The 24,096-nt window shown below is 42.1% G+C and overlaps 1 protein-coding gene across 2 annotated transcripts in view; it reads right to left on the bottom strand.

Annotated features, from left to right (window-relative positions):
- Positions 1-23,268, bottom strand: part of EPG5 (ectopic P-granules 5 autophagy tethering factor) — a 128,667-nt gene extending 105,399 nt beyond the window's left edge. For both annotated transcript variants that reach the window (XM_015121861.3, XM_077975539.1), the window contains exons 1-7: positions 23,104-23,268; positions 10,412-11,356; positions 8,405-8,648; positions 7,093-7,229; positions 5,499-5,606; positions 4,524-4,597; positions 2,688-2,793 (exon numbers count right to left, since the gene is read on the bottom strand). In XM_015121861.3, the coding sequence (XP_014977347.3) occupies positions 2,688-2,793; positions 4,524-4,597; positions 5,499-5,606; positions 7,093-7,229; positions 8,405-8,648; positions 10,412-11,356; positions 23,104-23,166 (1,677 nt within the window). In that variant the 5' untranslated portion in view covers positions 23,167-23,268. The remainder of the gene's footprint in view (positions 1-2,687; positions 2,794-4,523; positions 4,598-5,498; positions 5,607-7,092; positions 7,230-8,404; positions 8,649-10,411; positions 11,357-23,103) is intronic.
- Positions 23,269-24,096: the final 828 nt, after the last annotated feature.

The raw sequence follows: 24,096 nt of genomic DNA, 5'->3' as shown, positions 1-24,096 counted from the left end.
GACAGAAATTTATAGTCTCAGTTCCAGAGATAGTTCCACAGTAAATCCCCTGAAATTGCAAGCACAATTTTATATGTATCTGGGTCATGGTCAGTGATGAAATTGCTCTCATTAAATGTCCATCCCAAAGAAAATAGAAAAAAAGAAATCCTCTAGAGTGAGGACCTTACTATAGGGATCAGTGCTTTGATAACATCAATTAAAGAACCACAGATGGGCTGGGCACGGTGGCTCATGCCTGTAATCCCAGCACTTTGGAAGGCCGAGGCAGGCAGATCACCTGAGGTCAGGAGTCCAAGAGCAGCCTGGGCAACATGGTGAAACCCCATCTCTACTAAAAATACAAAAATTAGCCAGACATGGTGGCGTGCACCTGTAATCCCAACAACTCGGGAGGCCAAGGCATGAGAATCATTTGAACCTGGGAGGCAGAGGTTGCAGTGAACCAAGATCACACCATTGCACTCCAGCCTGGGTGACAGAATGAGATTCCATCTCAAAAAAAACAAGAACCATAGATGAGAGTTCAAGTTATGTTAGCTGCAATTCTCTTCTCCCAAAATCAAGGTCTATGTAGTATTCGACAGACTTAAGAGGAAGCAATTGACATTTGCTACAGATGACTAAAGTTCTGTTGTCAATCAGTGCTGCCAAAAGCCATATAAAAATAACAGTGGTCATACACAAAGATTAAATAGAGGAAATCTTTGCGGTCTTTTTGTTTGACACAGAGCACTAAAGTCACCTTAGAAACCAAGTTGATTCATGTCCTAAGATAAACGTTAAAAAGGGAAGGAAGTAAAAAGATCCTGAGAACCTGAAGAATAGAATGTATCACCTCAATTTCCACAAGGGACTAATGCAAATCATTCAAAATTTCCTTAAGCCACTCAATTTTTACAGTCTTATTATGTGTCTAAAATGTCTAACAAACAAGTGTTTCAGAAACTCTACTTAAGGCAGTTCTCAACTTAGCTATTCTCAACTCAGCTGTACATTTAACCACCAGGTAGGCTTTTAACTATTTGGATGTCTGGGTGTGGGCCTGGGCAAGGTTTGCAAGTTGCCCAGGTGATTCTAGTATATAGCTAGTATCAAGAAACCACTGATGTGGGTAATTCAGAGTGCCTTCCTCCCCACAGCCTTTTCTGAGGCCATGGCACTCCCAACTTTCTCATCTATTCCCCAGTTCTTGAATTCGCTGAATATTTAGGGAGTGCTAACCTGGAGCCAGGCACCAATGCAGGGTGAGATAATTAATCAGATATTTTGACTGGAAGTATTTATAATGCTTAATCATTACAAGTAATTATAATGCTCCTTAATCATTATCCGTCTGGGATTAAATGCAGGAAACCTACCAGAAGAAAAGATTTCTCCCCCAAGAAAGACCACTCTAAAAAAAACATACTTCCACTGCAATCTTTAAAAGACCAATCTGTACTGGTTCCTGAGAAGCTTGCTTCAGAATGATTCCTCAGTTCTAGCAAAGACGCTTGCACGTCCACGTCATTTACCACCACCTGACCACCTCCTCCTGCAAGTCTCAGGAAGAGAAAAACGACTGTGACGGGTACTCCCCACTTCTGAATGAGCACTCTGGGAAATACACAGACACAATCCCACAGCTGCCATGGCTGTCATTCTGAAAACTGTTGGCTGAACACTTTCATCTCCTTTTTTTTCTTTTTGAGACAGAGTCTCGCTCTGTCACCCAGGCTGGGCGCAGCCCAGTGGCGCAATTTTGGCTCACTACAAGCTCCGCCTCCCAGGTTCACACCATTCTCCTGCCTCAGCCTCCCAAGTAGCTGGGACTACAGGCGCCCGCCACCACGCCTGGCTAATTTTTTGTATTTTTAGTAGAGATGAGGTTTCACCATGTTAGCCAGGATGGTCTCAATCTCCTGACCTCGTGATCCTGCCTCAGCCTCCCAAAGTGCTGGGATTACAGGTGTGAGCCACCGTGCCTGGCCTCACCTCCTTTTAAGAGAGGGATTATAATAAATTGGTCACTGAACATCCTAGACAAGAATATCAAATCAAGATTCAGAACAAAACAAAGGACTAGAACTGACAATTAGCAGCAGAACAAAACTGCTTACAAATATACTCACGATGGGTATAGTAGAAAGGAAAATTAACAAGGGTGATCTTGAGAAGCTGTATTTCGATCATTAAATTATCACTAAAAATGGAAAACCATCTTCTACCTTTCAAATGAGAATTTCCGGATAAGAAGTTTATGAGTTAAGGGAAAACCTTGCTAAGCTCCAGCTCTTTATTACTCAGATTCACCATCTGTAGGTAAGGCTCCAACCACAGAAACTTGTTACTACATAAGGAAACTCCTAATATACATCTTATGTAATATGACTTTAATTTCCAAGTGCCAAATTCTCCGAGCTGAACAGAATGATATTCTAGAGAAGGGGTGCAACACAGCACACTGGCTCAAAGCACAGGCTCTAAAGGCTCCGCATTTAATGACCCTATGGTTTGAGAGAAGGTACTTCACAGCCCTGCACCTCAGTTTCCTCATCTATAAAATAGGAATCATAAGTCTTTACCTCATGGGGTTGCTGGGAGAATTAAATGAGATATTATGTGAAAAGTGCTTAGAACAATACCTGGTGCATAAGAAGAGGGCACAATAATTCATCAAAATAATGCAGACATGACAAAGTTACCTCTTCTCCTCCTTCGTCTACTAGCGTCCAGGTCCCAGACCCAGGCCCTGAGGAGGATGGCTTCCGCTCGCTGGGCTTCATGTGGCACATAAACTCAGCTCGATTTCTAAAGGACAAGAATAATCACTCCCATCACTTAGATGAAGGCCCATGTGAGTGCATTCTGGATTATCCACTCATCCTGAAGAAGAGCCACACATCAACCCAATCTTCAAATGGTTTAAATTAGTGAATAAGAACTGGCCAAAAACCAAGGCTACTAAAACTGCACTAATTTTGGTGACAAATGCAACCATTCTGAATTAGTAATGATGAGTAATTGCAGAAAGCAGCTATACTAGCACAGCTCCCTGCATGACGCAGGACCTCAACACATACGCTACAGACCTTAACTCAAACCAGGCTCACAGAGTCTTGCCAGGGAAACTATTTTAGCAACTATGACTTACTGAATAAAAAAGAATGGAGGCTGGGCACGGCGGCTCGCGCCTGTAATCACAGCACTTTGGGAGGCTGAGGTGGGTGGATCATGAGGTCAAGAGATCGAGACCATCCTGGCCAACATGGTGAAACCCCGTCTCTACTAAAAATACAAAAATTAGCTGGGTGTGGTGGCACATGCCTGTAGTCCCAGCTACTCAGGAGGCTGAGGCAGGAGAATCTCTTGAACCCAGGAGGCGGAGGTTGCAGTGAGCTGAGACCGTTCCACTGCACTCCAGCCTGGCAAAAGAGAGAGACTCCATCTCAAAAAAAAAAAGAAAAAAGGTAATGGAGAGGCTTGTGTAGGGCCAAAACATAGATATCAATGCAAAAACACTTGTGAGTCAAATCATTATCTACCATGTGCAGGAGCAGGCCCTTGTATCCAAGGCAGCAAGGCATCAAATCTAAATTCCTCATTTAATTTTAAGGACTTCTATAATCCAACCCACCTTTATTACCAGCTCCCGCACACACCTTTGCTTCAGCCACACTGATCTACCTGTGCTCTGCACAGCTATCCTAACCTATGTTGGGGCCTTTGCTCACACTGTTCTCCCACCTACATGTTCTCCATTGTCCCATTCTCCTACTGAAATCCAATCCATTCTTTTTTTTTTTTTTTTTTCAGATGGAGTTTTGCTCTATCACCCACACTGGAGTGCAGTGGCACGATCTCGGCTCACTGCAATCTCCGCCTCCCAGGTTCAAACGATTCTCCTGCCTCAGCCTCCCAAGTAGCTGGGATTACAGGTGATTACACCACCATGCCCGGCTAATTTTTGTATTTTTAGTAGAGACGGAGTTTCACCATGTTGGCCAGGCTGGTCGCAAACTCCTGCCCACAGGTGATCCATCTGCCTTGGCCTCCCAAAGTACTGGGATTACAGGTGTGAGCCACGATGCCCAGTCCAATCCATTCTTCAAACACAGCTCATTTACCATGAAACCCTCTCTGACTACTCCATTCAACTCTTTGTTCTCTTCATTTCTACTGCATAGCTTCACAATTTAGCACTTTAAATCTCTCTGTGCTATTTCTCTTCTGGCATTAAATCTCTTCTTCCAAGAAACAGATCACCTTTTTTGTCTGTAGCACCTTTCACAATAGCATATATGACAAGAGGGGCAAACCCACTAAAACAGGGATCCCATAAAAATAGTTGCTTATATATCAGCAGTTGAAGAGTCACTTTGAAACAAGAATCAAACCCAAAGAAAATCTGCAATGTTAAATTCTAGAATGCCAACACTTCCCTTAGCTGTTCTTCTTTGGATCTAGGCAGTTTCAGGAGCCAATCCTTTAGAAGAAAGAAGCATTTCAGTCTCTACTTCACAAAGCTCTTCCACACTTACTTGACAGGAGACATCAGCAGGGCAAGGGACTGCATAAAATGAAAGACCCCTGATGGGTTATGCAACACTTTGATCTGAAATCAGAAAAGCAAAAAGCGTACTGTAGAAAACAAATAACCCAAGTGTCCATAATCTTGGTTCACAAGCATTCTGACCAAAGTTGCTGTTAAGAGAACAAAGCTGAAACTGGTACCTAATACACAAGAGTAAAGCACAGCCCATGGGTTACTTGGCGGCACTGAGTCAGCTGTACTCAAAGAGCAGAGGTAGCTGAGCAGTTTCCATCAATTATCTGTAACAACATAGGATGAAGGACACTACTGCTACTTTAATCCAAAGAGAGACAAAACAAAAACAAAAAAATCCTCCTTCTACCTGATAAGATTCAGACTTCTTGCCACCAGAAATGCTAAAGCAAAGGAGATGTGGAGAAGCTGAACTTGGCAAACATTTTGGCTCCTGCCCATTCTAAGTGGTTGCTATGAGTAACTTAATGACCCAAAGGCAACAGCAGAGAGGAGAATCTAAAAACCACATAGTCAACTCCTAAGTATACAAGAGTTGATCCCACAGGCCTAAGATCTCTGCTAGTATTAAAGAACTTTGAGATGTGGTGGCTTCTGTTTGACCTGTACCAACTGTGGTGTGAGACAGACTGACTTAGGAAGCTGTATTGAGTACCACGGGAAAAAATTCCTGGTGAGCCTTCCTGCACAGAAATTGTGTAGAGTTAAATATGACTGAACCTACCCAGCCAGACCACAAGCAAACTTAGTACAGTTCTATCAGTTATGGGTGGCCCAACAAGTTTCAGCCTAAGAACTTTTATAAATGTATACTGGATATATTTTAAGATTTTTATTTTAAATATTACTATTTTTTAAATAGTCTTTTTTTTCCAGCAATTTCTTTAGGAAAAATGTCTAATAAAACCTCTCCCCCAACCCCTCAGAATGAGGTAACCATTCATCATACCTGGATGAAAGGAACAGCCCATTTACTAACACCAGCGGGGCATCGAAGAATATGGTTTAGAAGGAAGAGGTGATCTCCAGGACAGCCAACTCTTTGTAGCACGGACACCTAAACAATAAAGGTCATATGATCTCACTATTTTTTCAAAAAAGAATAATTTATCTAGGGGTCTAGTAAAGTCATTTATCCAATGCTTCAATACATGCAATCTTTCAAAAGAGTAACCAGACACAAGACATACTATTCACTGGCTTAGTTTCTACCACAGAGGCACACCAGAGGCCTATGAATCTATAGTACTATGATGAAATCACAAGCAGATTCTCTACAAATCTAGTTTTTACTTCTCTGGCAAATTACAAGTCACTAATGTTCCTGGCCACAAGTGAATAAATATAAGTCAAGTAGTTTAATCTATAAACATAACCAATAAACAAATACCCCTCTTCTTATAACACACCTAACATCTTTCCTAAGTTTTTCAAATCCTTATACCTTTCTTCTTTCTCTTAAAAGAAACTGTTTTAAGCATGACATTAAATATCACAAGACAGAAAGAATGAGATATAGAAAATTTTTTGATCCATACCTTATCTAAAATGCACAAGACCAGAAGCATTTCAGATTTCAGACATTTTTGGATTCTGGAATATTTGCATAAACGTAAGATATCTTGGTGATATGGTTTGGCTGTGTCCCCACCCAAATATCAACTTGAATTCTATCTCCCAGAAGAAGATAGAATATTCTTCTTCTTCTTTGTTGCGGGAGAGACCCAGTGGGAGGTAACTGAATCATGGGGGCCGGTCTTTCCCGTGCTATTCTCATGATAGTGAATAAGTCTCACATGATCTGATGGGTTTATCAGGGGTTTCTGCTTTTGCTTCCTCCTCATTCTCTCTTGCCACCACCATGTACGAAGTGCCTTTTGTCCTCTGCCATGATTCTGAGACCTCCTCAGCCATATGGAACTGTAAGTCAAACTAAACCTCCTTTTCTTCCCAGTCTCAGATATGTCTTTATCAGCAGCGTGAAAAAGGACTAATACATCTAATACATTTGGGGCTGAAACATAAGTCTAAACACAATATTCATTTGTTTCATATACACCTTACATAGAGCCTGAAGGTTGGTCTATACAAAATTTTTTGTAATTCTGTACATGAGACAAAGTTTCTATTAAGTACTTAGGTGTGGAATTTTCCACTTGTGGCATCATATCAGCACTCAAAAAGTTTGGAATTTTGGATTGTTTCAGATTTCTGAATTAGGAACGCTCAACCTGTACCTATATGCTGAATATACATCTAGTCTTCAATTTAGCATACTTCCTGCATTTTCATTGCTTTCAAAGTTGAAGTCCAGAGTTCATTCAGCATAATCTTTATCAGAGAGAAACATACTTTGTGCTTAATAATGCACTAGATAAATAACGTATTACCATGTATCATGATCAAAGAAAAGTCATTAATAAACTCATGAAATAAATTAGCTGAAAAAGTTGTTGAAGACCAAATGTAATGAAATAACAGATAATTCCTAAATTATGAGAGAAATAAAACAAAGACTACAGTGTCTATTTTTGTCCCCTTACCAATTTCTGCAGCCAGAGAAGAATATCATCATGAAACTGAGTATCTTCATTAACCCTCCTGGTGAACATGAATAAGACACTAATGCATTCCTTTAGTTGACACAGATCGGAGGGAATGCTTTCTGTCTGCTTAGACACTGTAAATGAGAGAGATTAAATGAGTCTCTCATAAATGGTGTTTTGGGGTGAATTTTTAGTGTCTTCACTTAAACCAACAACAATAAAAAATCTTTAAAATATTTAGTGCAGATTAAAAAAAAAGGAGAAAAGTTACATAAAAATATTTAAATTTTTATAAACAGACAAGCCAAAATGTGTTTAACTTTGAAGTATTTCAAAATAACGGAAAAACCAACCTCATCAGAATTCCTTTTTTTTTTTTTTTTTGAGACAGTCTCACTCTGTCACCCAGACTGGAGTGCAGTGGTGCGATCTTGACTCACTGCAACCTCCGCCTCCTGTGTTCATGCCATTCTCCTGCCTCAGCCTCTTGAGTAGCTGAGACTACTGGTGCCCGCCAACACGCCCAGCTAGTTTTTGTATTTTTAGTAAAGAAGGGGTTTCACCATGTTGGCCAGGCTGGTCTTGAACTCCTGACCTCAAGTGATCCGCCCACCTCAGCTTCCCAAATTGCTGGGATTACAGGTGTGAGCCACCGCACCTGGCCATAATCCACTATTTTTTATTTGAAAATCAGTACATCTCTGATCTACCCCCAGTTATTTGATTAGTTAAGAAAATAGGGGAGGGGGACTTTTACTTTAAAGTATCCTAATGTATCCCCCAGAAATAAAAACTGCATAATTCAATAAGCATACTTAATATTCATGTCATAAAGACTAATTTCTTAAAATCCAAAATAAGATGAAAAATTCAGAACATTATTAATCCTCTGTTGGAAAATTAAACAAAACAGTCCTACAAACAAAGCAGCCCAAACAAACCACAAGAGATAAAGGGTGAAGAAGTATTCCGATGATTACTTTTATAATCAAAAACTATATTTGGACTCAACTTGGTAACAAGCACATTAACTAGGACAGCAAAGGACATTAATGATAGATAGTGAGTTTCTGGCATCCTACAGAAGCAGAGAAAGACAGCCACGGACAAAGGAGACCTGGCAATGCTCCCAAGAAATGTCATTAATGCAGATCTCAATCCTACACTTGGGGAAGCCTGGTAAAACTGCAAGCACAAATGGTATCTTGTAAGACCAATTACTATACAGTCAATTCAACCAGACTATAGCCCTCAATTTTTTATTTATTTCAAAATGCAAGAAAGAGTGAGAGCTTCATTACTTACACACCTTGGCCTTGCTGGTGAATTACTAAAGATCTCAGAACAGCTGAACTACTGAGCAATGCATAGATGTAAGACTCCACTTGCAACCTTGAGAGCACAGAAGTATAAGAATGAAGGGCCAGGGTCTGGTGGAGGTGTTCAGCTTTGGCATCGAATAGCTTCTTTAGCTCCACCAGTGCGTTTTCATTCATTTCTACTCTTTGGTAGCGATGATAGCTGGAAACTTTCACTTGATCTGCACAGATACCCTACCAGAGGACAAAAAGGTACAATATGAAACCAGTTACTCTTTCCATTTGAAGTAAGCAGGCAGCAAGTATAAGATACATAGGATTCAGTACCATCTTCAAAGAGCTTCTAATCATGGTGAGGAGACGTATTACTGTGTAGAGAACATTACCAGCAAATATATGATCAGGTGCAAAGGAACATAAAGCCAATCACAAATACATCGCAAGTTCAGAGAAGGGAAGAGTAACTCTAACAAGTAGTCAGCAGTGGGCCAGGCGCGGTGGCTCACGCTTGTAATCCCAGCACTTTGGGAGGCTGAGGCAGGTGGATCACGAGGTCAGGCGTTCAAGACCAGCCTGGCCAACACAGTGAAACCCCATCTCTACTAAAAATACAAAAAATAGCTGGGCATGGTGGTGGCGCTATAATCCCAGCTACTCAGGAGGCTGAGGCAGGAGAATTGCTTGAACCTGGGAGGCGGAGGTTGCAGTGAGCCAAGATTGCACCACTGCACTCCAGCCTGGGCAACAGAGCTAGACTCCATCTCAAAAAAAAAAAAAAAAAAGTAGTAGTCAGCAGTGAAAGCTGCAAGAAAATAACAGAACTTGTCCCTAAGACTCTCATGATTGATGATCTTACCTTCTATTTTATGAACATGAAGCCAGTGTGATATCCCCTAAACTTCAAGGTACCTTAAAACATCTCTGGATCTACCCTCATCATTCTTTGTAGTTCTACTCAAGAGAATACACACTCCACCAGCTGTGTTCTTGATTCTATCCTCCCTTCTTCAATGCAGTATTTCCAAATGTTTCCCTCCTTCCTATCTACAGAGATATACAGGCCTGCCAATGAATGAGGATTAGGGATAAGGGAATCACGTTTCTCTCCAATATCTCCTCCAGCTTCCCTTCACTGCTAAACTAGTCAAGAGTAACCTCTTCTTCCTTGCCATCTCTCCTAAGCCACTATGAAATGGCTTATGATCACTTTGGCCTCCATAGGGTTGCATCTAATGGTTTTCCCCGTCCCCTCTCAACCTTGAGAGGACGTCTTCCCCTTTCTTTGGGGCCTCTATGTTACACGTCAGGGACTCTCCATTGCTTATAGTTAAGAAGGTGAGTTTCACTCTCATTTTGTCCACTGGCATCATCCTGGAGCTAGGAATCGGTTGCTACCTTCAGATTCCTCATCCACACTCAATGGGGAAGACCATCAGATACAACCCTATGGAGGCCAAAGTGATCATAACACCTTCAGTTTCCTCATGCCTTCTTCTCAACCTTGACACTCTCTACCCATCAGATGTTGGTAGCATTATGCCCAAGGTCACAAACTAATGACCCATGGGCTGAATTTCAGCTGGAGACATGATTTGCTTGGCCTACACTGTGTGTGTATGCGTCTGATTAGTTGCTAACATTTGCAAATCAGGATTCCTCACACAAAAATCTAGATTTCTAGTTTTTCTTGGAAAATCATAAGATGTGGCAATGCTGAACCATCACAATCTCACAACAACCATCGACTAGAACTCAAGAGCGGCTGTCCCCCCTACACCAGGCACAGGCTGACCCAGTGACCGTTGTCCCACTCAGCCTGCTTCACTCCTCCAGGTTATACATCTGGCTCCTGCAGGCATTTGACTTTGTGATCCCTGCACTCTACTACTCTAGGCTGAGGCAGGGGCAGTGTGGGTGTAAGGAACAGATTCCAGACCTGGACGGCATCCCAGGAATGCAGTTCTGCTGCAAATTCCCCAGGCTTCTGATCAAAATACCTGTACAGACATTTGTTCCTCCTTAAACTGCCACAGCCGACTTTTAGCATTCTGGCAATCAGATGTCAGAGTAAGCAGCTCAGCTTCGGCCAGTAGCAGTTGCTTCCTACATCGTGAGTAGTTCAAAAGCAACTCATAAAATTCATGCCTGTCTTGATGAGCCATGCTGTCAAATTCTTCTAAATATGACTCGACATTTTCCAGCCATGAACCAGGCTCCAAGATTTTTAGCTGTTCTTTAGTAAATGGTACTAGTTCTGGTTGAGATGGGAGTTCTGGGTAGAGTCGCTCACTACGAAGCAAGGGTTTCACTGCCACCAAAGCTGGTGCTTCTCTGGCAATTTCAGCTGGCAACTGGGGATACAGTTTCTTCACTCTAGGTGTCTGAAAAACATGTTTGGCTTCGCAAGAACTCTGCAAGCCAACATTCTGTGGCACCTCTGAAGAACAAACCAGGCCTTCTTTGTCTTCTTTACTATTCTGAGTTTCTCTGACTTGTGTATTTTCCATTTCTGGCTGAGTATAAGAAAAATTAGATTGGGGTACACTTTCTGAAAGTCCACCTTGTACTGACGTATTTTCCTCTACCTCTGTGAAGTTCTTGGGGGTTTCTACTATAGTTCCAACACTGTCTCCAGGCTGGACCTTTGGCGTGACTGCACTGTCCCCCACACAGGGTCTGGCCTCTCCCCCTTCCTTTGGGGGCTCTGTGTTACACGTCAGGGACTCTTCATTGCTTATAGTTAAGGAGGTGAGTGGTATATCAAACATTTCACTCTCATTTTGTCCACTGGCATCATCCTGGAGCTGGGAATCAGTTACCACCTTCAGATGGTCTCCTTTGAATTCACAGGCTAGAGAAGGGATTTCCTGCTCTCTGGAGGTTTTTGGAAGGGAGACTTCATCGGACTCTTCCCTCTGAAGGGTTTCATATTTCTTCTTTTCCTAAAAACAACATACATAATGTGAAATAATTTATCACAATAATTGATGGTTTCAGCAGGAGGAATTTTAAAGCTGCACATAAAATCTAAATTTCATCATTAAACAAATGAAACCTAACTTTGCTTTATCAGCAATGTGTTTCATATTTTGTATTATCCAATATTGAGTGTGCTAAATTTGGAGATTCACTAGTCTGATCGTAATAGAAAAAGACATCACAGTAAGCAGCAAATTCTGATTCAAAAAATAGAAGGGGAAAGTTAATTAGATTGTACACCATTTTGCCAGAGGTTAAGTGAAATAGATCAGTCTCTACGTATCTTCAGCCACAACAGGTTTGTCTTCACCTTGACAAACAAATTCACTCAAAACTCAGGGAGAAAAGGACAGAACAACTTGAGCAACAGAACAACTGTAGTACTGGAATAAAATAAACATCCAGGAGCCCATACTGACATAATTACCTGAATGAATAAATACGTATATAAAATGGGTAAGAAGTGACAATTCTTCCATGCAGGAGAATTCCGATTAATAGAATTAACAGAAGGAATGAGAAAAACAGAAAATTTTCCATAAGAACACCATGGTTAACTGTCACAGGTAAGATCTACCCATGGATGCTAAAGTGAGTGAGTGAAAAGTTTAAGAGAAACAGAGTATCTGCATAGTCTCAAAGTATCTCCTCCCAAATGCTTAATAACAACAAACAGGAAAATACTAAGTTTCAGTGGAGAATCCTGGAAGATAATGCTTTAACCAAGTGATCAAGGTTACGACACCAGTAATACTGACATCGGATACCCCAATAGGATATTCCCAATAATGTGTAAACTGAATCTAATCATGAGAAAACATCAGACAAAAACCCAAACTAAGGCGCAGTCTACAAGATAACTAAAGGAATGTGGTCATGAAAGACAAGACTGAGAAACTGGTAGAGACTGGAGGGAACTACAGAGACCTGACAACTAAAGTGTATTGCGGGACCTGGATTAGAAAAAGGACATTAATGGAAAAACTGGTGAAGTCCAAATAAGTTCCACATCTTAATATTGCACCAACATTAATTCCGTGGGGGTTTTTTTTTGTGTTTTTCTCTTTTTTGAGACAGAATCTTGCTCTGTCACCCAGGCTGGAGCACAGTGGCGCAATCTCGGCTCACCGCAACCTCCACTTCCCGGGTTCTAGCAATTCTCCTGCCTCGGCCTCCTGAGTAGCTGGGACTACAGGCGCCCGGCTAATTTTCTGTATTTTTTAGTAAAGACGGGGTTTCACCATGTTAACCAACCTCCTGACCTCGTGATCCGCCCACCTCGGCCTCCCAAAGTACTGGGATTACAGGCGTGAGCCACCGCACCCGGCCAATTTCTTAGTTTTAATCATTGTTCCATGCCATAGAATGTATGGTTATATAAGATGATGACACAAGAGGATACTAGGTGAAGGGTACATGGGAAGTCTCTGTATTATATTTGCAACTTTTCACTAAGTACAAAATTATCTCCATCATCATAAAAAAGTTATTCATTAAAAATAAACGTATGGTTTCAAAAAAACCTTCAGGCATTAATACACAAACTAGATAACATAGGAAGTTAGGCTGAATAAGGAAGAAAAAATTATTTAAATGACATTAAATAAAGTTGTTTCATTCAAACAGACTAAAAACCTCATTGAAATCACTCAAATACTTCCTTTCACAAAGAAATTTTAAGGTAGGCAAACATGAGTTATACGAGCTCTTGGTTATTTTGGATTATTCTGCTCTGAAGGTCCAGCAGACTAACAGCCAAAAAAGTGGGGCCTTTATATATTAAAAAGAAAGAAAAGATGAATGTTTTTGACATGGAATTTGAGGTCAGCTTGTTGAAATGAACCTGACTGCCAAATATTTACAAATGGTAATGATTCAAGAAGCAAAATGCCCCTCCAAATAACTTCGCCCCCACTGTGAATGGTGGACATTAGATCCAGAAGTCAGCCACCCAATGCACATCTCATACAAACTAGTTTATTAAACTGCCTAAAATCACAAATAACAGAAAAACATTATATGAGTGTTAATAAAACAAAAAAGCAAGCCCAAACTATGCTGCAATGATGTTTAGCAAACTTGCTGTAATAAACAGGGTTCTCAGACAGAGAAGTCAGAAAGAAAAAATTAAGAGGGAAAATGATTACCACAGCAAGAGAAATGTTAGTGGACACATCAGGGACTCCTCATTGCTTACAGTTAAGGAGGTGAGTGGTACATCAAACATTTCACTCTCACTTTGTTCACTGGCATCATCCTTAAACATCATCCTTAAAAATACATATGATTTGCTTGGCCTATATTGTGTATGTATGTGTGTGTGTATGTGTCTGCTTAGTTGCTAACTGGCAAATTAGGATTTCTCCACAAAAATCCAGATTTCGAGTTTTTCTTGGAAAATCATAAGATGTGGCAACGCCGAACCATCACAACCTCACAGCAACCATCAACTAGAACTCGAGAGCAGTTGTCCCCTCTAAACCAGGCACAGCCTGACCCAGTGACCATTGTCCCACCCAGCCTGCTTCACTCCTCCAGGTTATATACCTGGCTCCTGCAGGCACCTGACTTTATGATCCCTATACTCTACTAGTCTAGGCTGAGGCAAGGTCAGTGTGGCAGAGGCCAAATTTTAGTGAGTTGACAATCAAAAAATGAAATTGGTAAAACAATTTCATTTACAATAGCATAAAAAGAACAAAGTATTTAGGGATAAATTGAGAGAAAAAAGCATAATACTTGTACTCTGAAACTTATAAAACATTATTGAAAGAAATTATGGAAAGACATTCTATGTCTTTTACAATATCGTTAAGATGAAAATATTCGTCAAATGGACCTACAAACTCTACACAATCCCTTGCAAAATCCTAGCTACCTTTTTTTGCAGAAATTGTCAAACTGATATTTAAATTGCATACAGAAATGCAAGTGACCCACAACAGACAGAAAATATTGAAAAAGAACAAAGTTGGAGAACTCGCACTTGGCAATTTCAAAACCTACTACAAAGCTATAGTAATAAAGACAGTATTGGCATATGGACAGACAAATAGATGAAAGGAACAGAACTGAGAATCCAGAAATAAAACCTTACATATGGCCGGGCGCGGTGGCTCAAGCCTGTAATCCCAGCACTTTGGGAGGCCGAGACGGGCGGATCACGAGGTCAGGAGATCGAGACCATCCTGGCTAACATGGTGAAACCCCGTCTCTATTAAAAAATACAAAAAAAAAAAAAAAAAAACTAGCCGGGCGCGGTGGCGGGCGCCTGTAGTCCCAGCTACTCCGGAGGCTGAGGCAGGAGAATGGCGTGAACCCGGGAGGCGGAGCTTGCAGTGAGCTGAGATCCGGCCACTGCACTCCAGCCTGGGCGGCAGAGCGAGACTCCGTCTCAAAAAAAAAAAAAATAAATAAATAAATAAATAAAACCTTACATATATGGCAAATTGAGTTCGACAAGAATGTCAAAACAATGGGGAAATTTGAACAAATGGAGCTAGAACAACTGGATATCCTCAAGTGAAAGAATAAACTGGATCCCTACCTTATATCATATACAAAAATTAATGCAAAAAGGATCATATACCTAATGTGAGAGGTAAAACTTTTAAACTGTTAGAAGAAAACAAAAAAATCTTTATAACCTTGGGTAGGCAAAGCTTTCTTAGATATGACACCAAAAGCACAAGCAACAAAAGAAAAAGATCAGTTGGACTTCATCAAAATTACAAACTTTGTTGCTGCAAGTACCATCAAGCTCACGCCTGGTCTGGCACCAGCTGATCAATAAACTGGCTCATCTGATCTTGTGGCCCCAATCCAGGGACTGACTCAGCGCAAGAAGACACCTCCAACTCCGTGATTTCATCTCTGACCAATTAGCACTCCTGGCTCACTGGCTTCCCCCCAACCACCAAGTTATCCTTAAAAACTCTCCTCCCCAGATGCTGGGGAGACTGATTTGAGTAATAATAAAATTCCAGTCTCCCACACAGCTGGTTCTGTGTGAATCACTCTTTCTCTATTGCAGTTCCCCTGTCTTGATGAATTGGCTCTGTCTAGGCAGTGGGCAAGGTGAACCCCTTGGGCAGTTACAAAATTAGCCAGGCATGGTGGCTGGCGCATGTAAACCCAGGTACTCGGGAGGCTGAGGCAGGAGAATTGCTTGAACCCGGTAGGTGGAGGTTGCAGTGAGCCAAGATTGGGCCACTGCATTCCAGCCTGGGTGACACAGTGAGACTCTGTCTCAAAAAATACATAAACAGGGGCCAGGCATGGACAGCTCACACCTGTAATCTCGGTACTTTGGGACGCCAAGGCGGGCAGATCACAAGGTCAGGAGATCAAGACCATCCTGGCCAACATAGTGAAACCCCATCTCTACTAAAAATACAAAAAAATTAGCCAGGCGTGGTGGCAGGTGCCTGTAGTCCCAGCTACTCAGGAAGCTAAGGCAGGAGAATCACTTGAACCTGGGAGGCGGAGGCTGCAGTGAGCCAAGATCGCACCACTGCACTCCAGTCTGGGCAACACAGCGAGACTCTGTCTCTAAATAAATAAATATGGCCAGGTGTGGTGGCTCATGCCTGTAATACCAGCACTTTGGGAGGCCAAGGTGGGTGGATCACCTGAGGTGAGGAGTTTGAGACCAACCTGACTAACATGGTGAAGCCCCATCTTTACTAAATACAAAAAATTAGTTGGGCACGGTGGTGGGTGCCTATAAATCCAGCTACTTGGGGGGCTGCAGCAGGAGAATCACTTGAACCCGGGAGGTGGAGGTTGCAGTGAGCTGAGATCGCGCCACTGCACTCCAGCCTGGACAACAAGAGCAACTGCCTTCAACTACCTACTTCAGTTAAAAATAAATAAAGGTCAGGTGCAGTGGCTCACACCTGTAATCCCAGCACCTTGGGAGGCCAAAGCAGGAGGATCCCTTGAGCTCAAGAGTTTGAGACCAACCTGGGCAACACAGGGAGATCCCATCTCTACCTTTATAAAAATAAATAAATAAAGACACAGAAGGAAGACATAACATACATATAATAATCATTATAGATCACAAAATAAAATTCAAACAACTCTGTGTATATCAATTCCATGTGTATCAAGTAACATAATTTAAGCAAAAGGTATTTCCTTTTTTTAAAAAAAAAATCAGAGACACTGTCTCACTGTGTTGCCCAAGCTAGAGTGCACTGGCTATTTGCAGGCACAATAACAGCACACTGCAGCCCTGAACTCCTGCGCTCAAACAGTCCTCCTGCCTAGCCTCCCTCCTAATTGAAACTACAGGCTGGTGCTATCATGCCAACAAAAGATATTTCTTACAACTAAAAATGCCAGGCAGATTAAGAAAAATCTATTTCTTTACATTTAATCTCCACATAAGTTACATACCGGTAAAAAATCAATTTTAAAGTCATTCAAATGGAGAAACAATAACCAACTATAAAGAAAGAGTTGATAAACACAGAAAAACATACTTAACTATACATTACAGTAAATATGCTCTGGAGTGTGGGTATATGGGAAAAAAACCTAAAGAAAAATACAGCAAACAATTATCAACAGTTATTTCCAGAAGATGGAATTCTGGGCATTTCATTTCTGGGTTGTACAGTGTGTGAGAGTGTGTATATGTGTACACTCATACACACTTTAAGCAATGAGGAAGCAAGTAATTGTTTAAAACTGAAGTTTTTTTTTTTTAAGTTTTAGGAAATAAATGGGAAGTTTCTATTCATCACTTGAAATAAACATGTAGAGATATGGAGTAGGCTTGGAGTCACACGTCCTAGCCTACTCCGCATTGCTACATGTTTATTTCAAAATTAATATACCTAAAACCAAACTCCTGATCTTCCCCCTAAAACCCGTTCCACCCACAGCTTTCTCCTTCTCAGGGTCTTCCTTGACTGTTTTCTCTTACATCCCACATCCCAACCTCAGCAAACCCTCTTGGCTCTCAGACTTCAAACACTCCTCACCACCTTCTCTCTGACGATCCTGGCCCAAGCCACCATTACCTCTTGCCTGGGTGACTGCAATAGTCTCAGATGGTCTCTGCTTCTACCCTTGCCCCCTTACAGTCTATTCTCCAAAAAGCAGGCACAGTGATCCTTTAAAGCACAAGTGGAATCATGTCATTCCTCTCCTCAAAACACTGTGTTGATTCCATGTCACTCGGAGTAAAAGCTCATGCAAGGCCCGACGTGACTGGGCTCTGCTACCTTTCTGACTTCATCTCCCTACTGTGTTCCCCTCACTCACTCCGCACTAACCACACTGCCTCCTTGCAGTTCCTAGGACAGGTCTGGCACGCCACCGCCAGACAGCCTTTTCCTGGCTAGTCCCTCTGCTTGAAACACTTCTCCCCCAATATCCACATAGTGAACTATCTCTTCCCTTTCATGTCTTTACTTAAATGTCACCCTCAATAAGAACTAGCCAGGCCACCCGTGGTGGCTCATGCCTGTAATCCCAGCACTATGGGAGGCCGAGGTGGGCAGATTACCTGAGGTCAGGAGTTCGAGACCAGCCTGGCCAACATGGCAAAACCTTTACTAAAAGTAAAAAAATTAGCCGGGCGTGGTGGTGGGTGCCTGTAATCCCAGCTACTCAGGAGGCTAAGGCAGGAGAATTGCTTGAACCTGGGAGGCAAAGGTTACAGTCAGCCAAGATCACGCCACTGCACTCCAGCCTGGGTGACAAGAGTAAGACTCTGTCCCCCCCCAAAAAAACACAACTATCCAGACCACCCATCCTAACCTCTAACCAGTACTCCCCAACTCTTCAACCTGTTCTTTTTCTTTTTTTCCATAGCACTTATAAAGCATGATATATTTTCTTCTTCATGGATTTTTGTTTGTTTAGCTTGCTTGTTTTTTGTCTTCTCCCTCTAGAATGTTAAGTTCCACTAAAGCCAAGTTCTTTGGGCTTTTTTCTCTTTTACATCCCAAGAGCCTAGAATAGTTTTTGGAACATAACTGGTGATCAATGAGTGTTTGTTTAATAAATGAATGGCTTTTAGGAGACACAAAAGAAGCTAAATAATACTATGCAGCATCCCCCAACTTCACGCCAATAACCACTCCTGGTAGAAAGGGACTAGAGGTGGAAATCAATCATCTAGGCATGGCACAAGGGAGACGGGGATTTAAAGGTTTTTCCTGTGACCTTCTGGGACACATCTGTCTGTCCTTAGCAATTACCAGATGCTCTCACTATTAAAAAGTTGTTGGCATTCAGAATTTAATATTAACTGTTAAAAAAAAAAAACCTATAAAATGCACTACATCTGCAGAGTAAGTCCAAATCTAAGAATCTACTGTACTTAACTTGTAATTTATCAAGAGTTGGGGGATTTTATAGCAGAGAATGATAATAAAGAAATGAAAACATTATTGGGTCTATCTCTTAGGCATCAGGCAATAAGCACCACATACCTAACCATAACCTATCAGCAGAGGTTAGCTACCAGATGATTAACATTGAGGAATGTAGGTCAGCTGCTGGGTAAAATCCAGAAGCCACTCAAACTGTCTAAAGGCAACAGCACATGACACTATCCACTTCCTGAACTGAGACTTTGAACCAGTTTGCGCTTCCCAAAATAGTTGCCAAATTATACTACAGATGGTAAAGGTTTCATTAATGCAGGACTTTATAACCATAATTGAACTGTAACCAGCACTAACAAGTGCATCAATTTACTCCAAAAAAAATAATAACTTTCTAGATTGTTTTATTCCAAAAGAATTAACTTTCTAGATTGGCAAAGATAGGGGCTTTGTTTGTGTCATGGACATTTCTCATCCGTTTTCTCATACTAGTCAGAGGAAATTTATTAAATTCTTCTGAGTGACCATGCTTGGAAATATTCTTCATTACTGGCATTTATTTCATCATTCGATGAACATTATCCAGTGACAAAGAGGCTGTGAAGGGTACTGAGAACAAGACAGGTCCCTCCCTCAGTGAGTTCAGAATCTAAGGGAGAAGAGAAATGTGGACAAAGTAACCACAAATGAGATGAGTGGCACAAAGGGCAGAGGAGTGCTATTGGAGAGGCAGTGACACCAGGGAGATGAGAAACAGCTTCTCTGCCGAAGTACTGTTTAGCTGACACCTCATAAATGAGTAGTGGGCTAGGTAAAGAGGGACAGGAAGGGGTGTCAGAGGAAACAACACAGGCAAAGGCCCTGAAGCAGGAAAGGACATAAAGGACATAAAGGTTAAGAATCAAAAGAGAACTTTGGGAGGCCGAGGCGGGTAGATCACCCGAGGCCAGGAGTTTGAGAAGAGTCTGGCCAACGTGGTGAAACCCCGTCTCTACTAAAAACACAAAAATTAGCCCGGCATGGTGGCAGGCACCATAATCCCAGCTACTCAGGAGGCTGAGGCGGGAGAATTGCTTGAACCAAGAAACGGAGGTTGCAGTGAGCCAAGATCACACCACTGCACTCCAGCCTGGGCGACAGAGTGAGACTCGGTCTCAAAAAGAAAAGAAAAGGAAGAATGGTGGGAGTGGTGGTAGAACTGAGGCTGAGGAGGAAGACAGAGGCAAGATCATACAGAGCCCTTAGTCTATGCTTTGGACTCTAGTCTCTCAGTGATGGGAAACCTTTGAAAGATTTTGAGGAGAGTAACATGATCAGTTTTGTTTTGAAAAATATATATCCAGCTCAGTTTAGAGAATGGGCAGCAAGAATGAATGTAAAGAGGCCAGTTTAGAAGCAATCCTCCTTGGAGTAAAGTCATAGTAGTTAGGATGGAGAGGAAATGCACAGAATCAAAAGAATATTTAGAAAATGCAATTGGCAAGGCTTAGTGAATGATTAGATTTAGAGTGTGGGCAAAAGCAGATGTCAAGGATTTTTGGTTTGACAAAATGCCTCTGAAATAAAGGCCTCTTCATAAACTTAAACAACAAAAAAAAATTAACGTATGTTTGTATAGGAAAGTTGCCTAAGATGGATAAAACTATATAATCAATTGGTTTTTCATGATGGATCTAAAAGCTTAAGATTTTTAACTTTTTAATTTAGAAATTCTGTTTTAAACAAAATAACTTATGAGGGAATCCCCTTAACAGACTCTTTTTAAAGTATTTGCAACATTCTATCTATGGAAAGACAAAAGACATATGAAATATGAAATAACTATTAAGCTCCTGGATTGAGAGTCAGGATTTCTGGCTTTAACCTGAGTTCCCTCACTAACTGCATGACACTGAGCAATAATTTCACCCCTGGAGGCTTTAGTTTCATCAATATATTGGGGAAAAAAAACTAGAGATTAAGACTTAAGATTCCGCTCTCATAGATAAGTAACATTTCTGTGTTATGCACTACTGCATTCTAGGTTCGGGGATTTTTTTTTTCTTCACTGGATAGGTATAATTTTTTTTTTTTTTTTTTTGGTAGTCTCATTGTTAAGCAGGTTTAGGGATCTTATGCATAGCTGGCCAATGGCTTTTTTCTTCCTCCTGGACCTGGATAGTTCTTTACCAACCCAATACAATGCAAAAGCATTTCTCTTAAAAATATTTCTGAGCGGGGTGTGGTGGCTCATGCCTGTAATCCCATCACTGTGGGAGACCGAGGTGGGCAGATCACCTGGGGTCCGGAGTTGGGGACCAGCCTGACCAACATGGAGAAACCCCGTCTCTACTAAAAATACAAAATTAGCCAGGCATGGTGGGGCATGCCTGTAATCCCAGCTACTCAGGAGGCTGAAGCAGGAGAATTGCTTGAACCCAGGAGGCAGAGGTTGTGGTAAGCACAGATCACGCCACTGCACTCCAGACTGGGCAACAAAGGTGAAACTCTGACTCAAAAAAAACAAACAAAATTCCTGAAAGTCGGTACCAAAATGACTTTCTCCCCAGAATAACTCCTCACAGACATGAATACACCAATGTGTCTAACTCCACTACAGCCTTTTAAAAAGTCATATCAAGAAAATGTGGTAAATACTCAGCATGGAATACTACGCAGACATAAAAAAGAACAAAATTTTGTCCTCAAGAGCAACATGGATGCAGTTAGAGGCAATTATCCCAAGCAAATTAATGCAGAAACAGAAAATCAAATACCACATGTTCTCATTTATAAGTGGGAGCTAAACATTAAGTATACATGGACACAAAGAAGGGAATAATAGATACCAGGGCCTACTTGAGGGTGGAAGGAGGGAAGATGGTAAGGATAAAAAAACCACCTGTCAAGCACTATACTTATTACCTGGGTGATAAAATAATCTGCACATTAAACCACCAAGACGTGCAATTTGCCCATGTAGCAAACCTCCACATGTACCCTCTAAACCTAAAATAAAAGTTAGAAAGAAAAAAGAGAGTATCATAATGAAAGAAATCCACATAAGTCATTTACAGTCTATTAGGTATGGTACCTATGAACACTAGCCTCCTGTTAAAACCTTGTTCCCATGAGAAAATCGGATTACAGTATCATGTTTAAATTACACCTGCTTTGGACCACCACCCACTTCTGGGGAAAAAAATGTCCTGCACTTGTAATACCATCCTCCTTATTTCCCAAATGTAAACTCTGTTTCAGGTAAGCCAAAATTATGAGGTCTGGCCATCCGGGAGCAGCATTTGATCTGATCATCTTAGAAAATATATATAAACAGGCCGGGCGAGGAGGCGCACGCCTGTAATCCGGGCACTTTGGGAGGCTAAGGGGGCGGATCACCCGAGGTCAGGAGTTTGAGGCCTGACCAACAAGGAGAAACTCCGTCTCTACTGAAAATACAAAATTAGCCGGGTGTGGTCGCGCATGTCTGTAATCCCAGTTACTCTGGAAGCTGAGGCAGGAGAATCGCTTCCCAAGTAACTCCGACCCAGGAGGCGGAGGTTGCGGTGAGCCGAGATTACACTCCAGCCTGGGCGACAGAGCGAGACTCCGTCTAAAAAAAAATACATATATATATATCATATATATATAAAATACATATATATATCATATATATATAAAACACACATATATATAAACAAAATGAAAATCCAGACTGCACTTACAGACAAATCAACTTAAAATCACTCTAATACCACATGTAGTCTAATACAGGAAACCCAGAAAATTCAAATACTTCCCTATTGTGTGAGTCCCACCCTGGGTTAATTTCTAGCCATTCGTGCCCCTTATAAACAATCAAGATAATAAGAAATAAACAGAGGCAGCACCAATGTCATCTTGAACTTTCAAAGTGATGAGAAATGGCACATCACTAGTCTACTTATAAAGTTCTGCCAAAGGTACCTTCTCCGCGTGGAGAGGAACCTTCCCTCTTTACGCATGGCAGTGACTGAAAAGGTTCTAGGATATAAAGGAGTAAAGAGAGAGTCAACGATGGGGCTGGAAAGAGAAAAATTATTTCACAGCATGAAACCAGACCCAGGTGAGGAAAGCCAAGAAGAGAAGTGAAAAAGAAGAGGCCAGTGAAGTCACAGGAGAGAGAAGGAAAAATGGGGTCCTGACAGAGTGTGGCACGGGGGTGTGGAGAAGGAATGGAGGAGAAGGGCGGATGTCAACGGGTGGTGGGATCAAATATTGAAAGGTGGAGGCAGAGGATGCAGACGGCTCAGGGAACGGGAGCAGATTTGGCTGGGGAGGCCGAAGAGAGGAGCAGGGAGACACAGCACACTGCCAGAGCCTCGGGAGGGTGGGGAGATCCTCACCTTTGTTTTAGTCCGGCTGGCCTTGGCCTTGGCCCGGCGCTGGGGCTTCACCGCCTCGGCCATAGATAGACCCTGCCGCGGCGCCGTCACCGTTTGTTTTTGTGAAACCCCTGCGCTTCACGCAACCTGCCCGGTTCTGGCCTCCGGACTGTCACATGATCGAATGTCCGCCACTCCCGGAGAAGAGGCGGTGACTCGGAGCCTCTACGGGCCGCAACGTAGGACAAACCACTCCGGGACGCATTTGCACTGGAGGACGGCGGGCCCGCCCCCTTCCCGGAGCCCAGGCCCCACCCCTAACCCTGGCTCCACCCGGCGCACAGGTGTCTTGGGTTACGTTGGACTAGGGGGTAGACCCAGGCTGACCGACCGACCGACCTATCCCGTCTCCCGGCTCTGCAGAATGGCACTCAGTGTGGACCCCGGGCGCGCTCGCACACCTCAGCCGCGTCGGCTTCAAGAAATCCGGGAAGTGGATTTGCCAGTCTTTTCTTCATCTTCAGATAACCAGATCCAGTCGGTTAGCCTAAATCCGCACTGCGCGCAAGGAAGAAACTCTGACGCCCATTGGGGTGTGCACTGCAGTGTCCTCTTTTGTAAAGGGGAATGATCATACCTGCCTTTTCGGATGTCATGAGGATTTAATGGGCTCTCCAAGAAAGGTGCTGGTAGCAGCAGGCATGTCGGTACATGGTAGTTATTATCATTACTGTACAAATTCCTAGACTGGAAAAGAGACATGTGTTCCTAAAAGGACAGGCAAACAGGTAACAAGACAAATAAGACCCGTAAAAGTATTCTTAGTATACGTTTTACACAGTGTGCTTCATCTGAAATTTCCCAGATGTGAAAAACTTGTCCACATCTTCCCTTCCGAGCTCTAGGATTTCTGTAATTTGCTTGTATCCTTATTGTTAGTGTCTGTCAGTCCTCCCAGAATGTAAGATTCTCAATGGCAGGATTCTTGATTTTGTTGTCTGATGTATCCAAGGG

This window comes from Macaca mulatta, chromosome 18, assembly GCF_049350105.2.
Source record: "Macaca mulatta isolate MMU2019108-1 chromosome 18, T2T-MMU8v2.0, whole genome shotgun sequence".
In the NCBI taxonomy this organism is placed as follows: domain Eukaryota; kingdom Metazoa; phylum Chordata; class Mammalia; order Primates; family Cercopithecidae; genus Macaca; species Macaca mulatta.
This window is presented reverse-complemented; position numbering and strand designations above follow the sequence as displayed.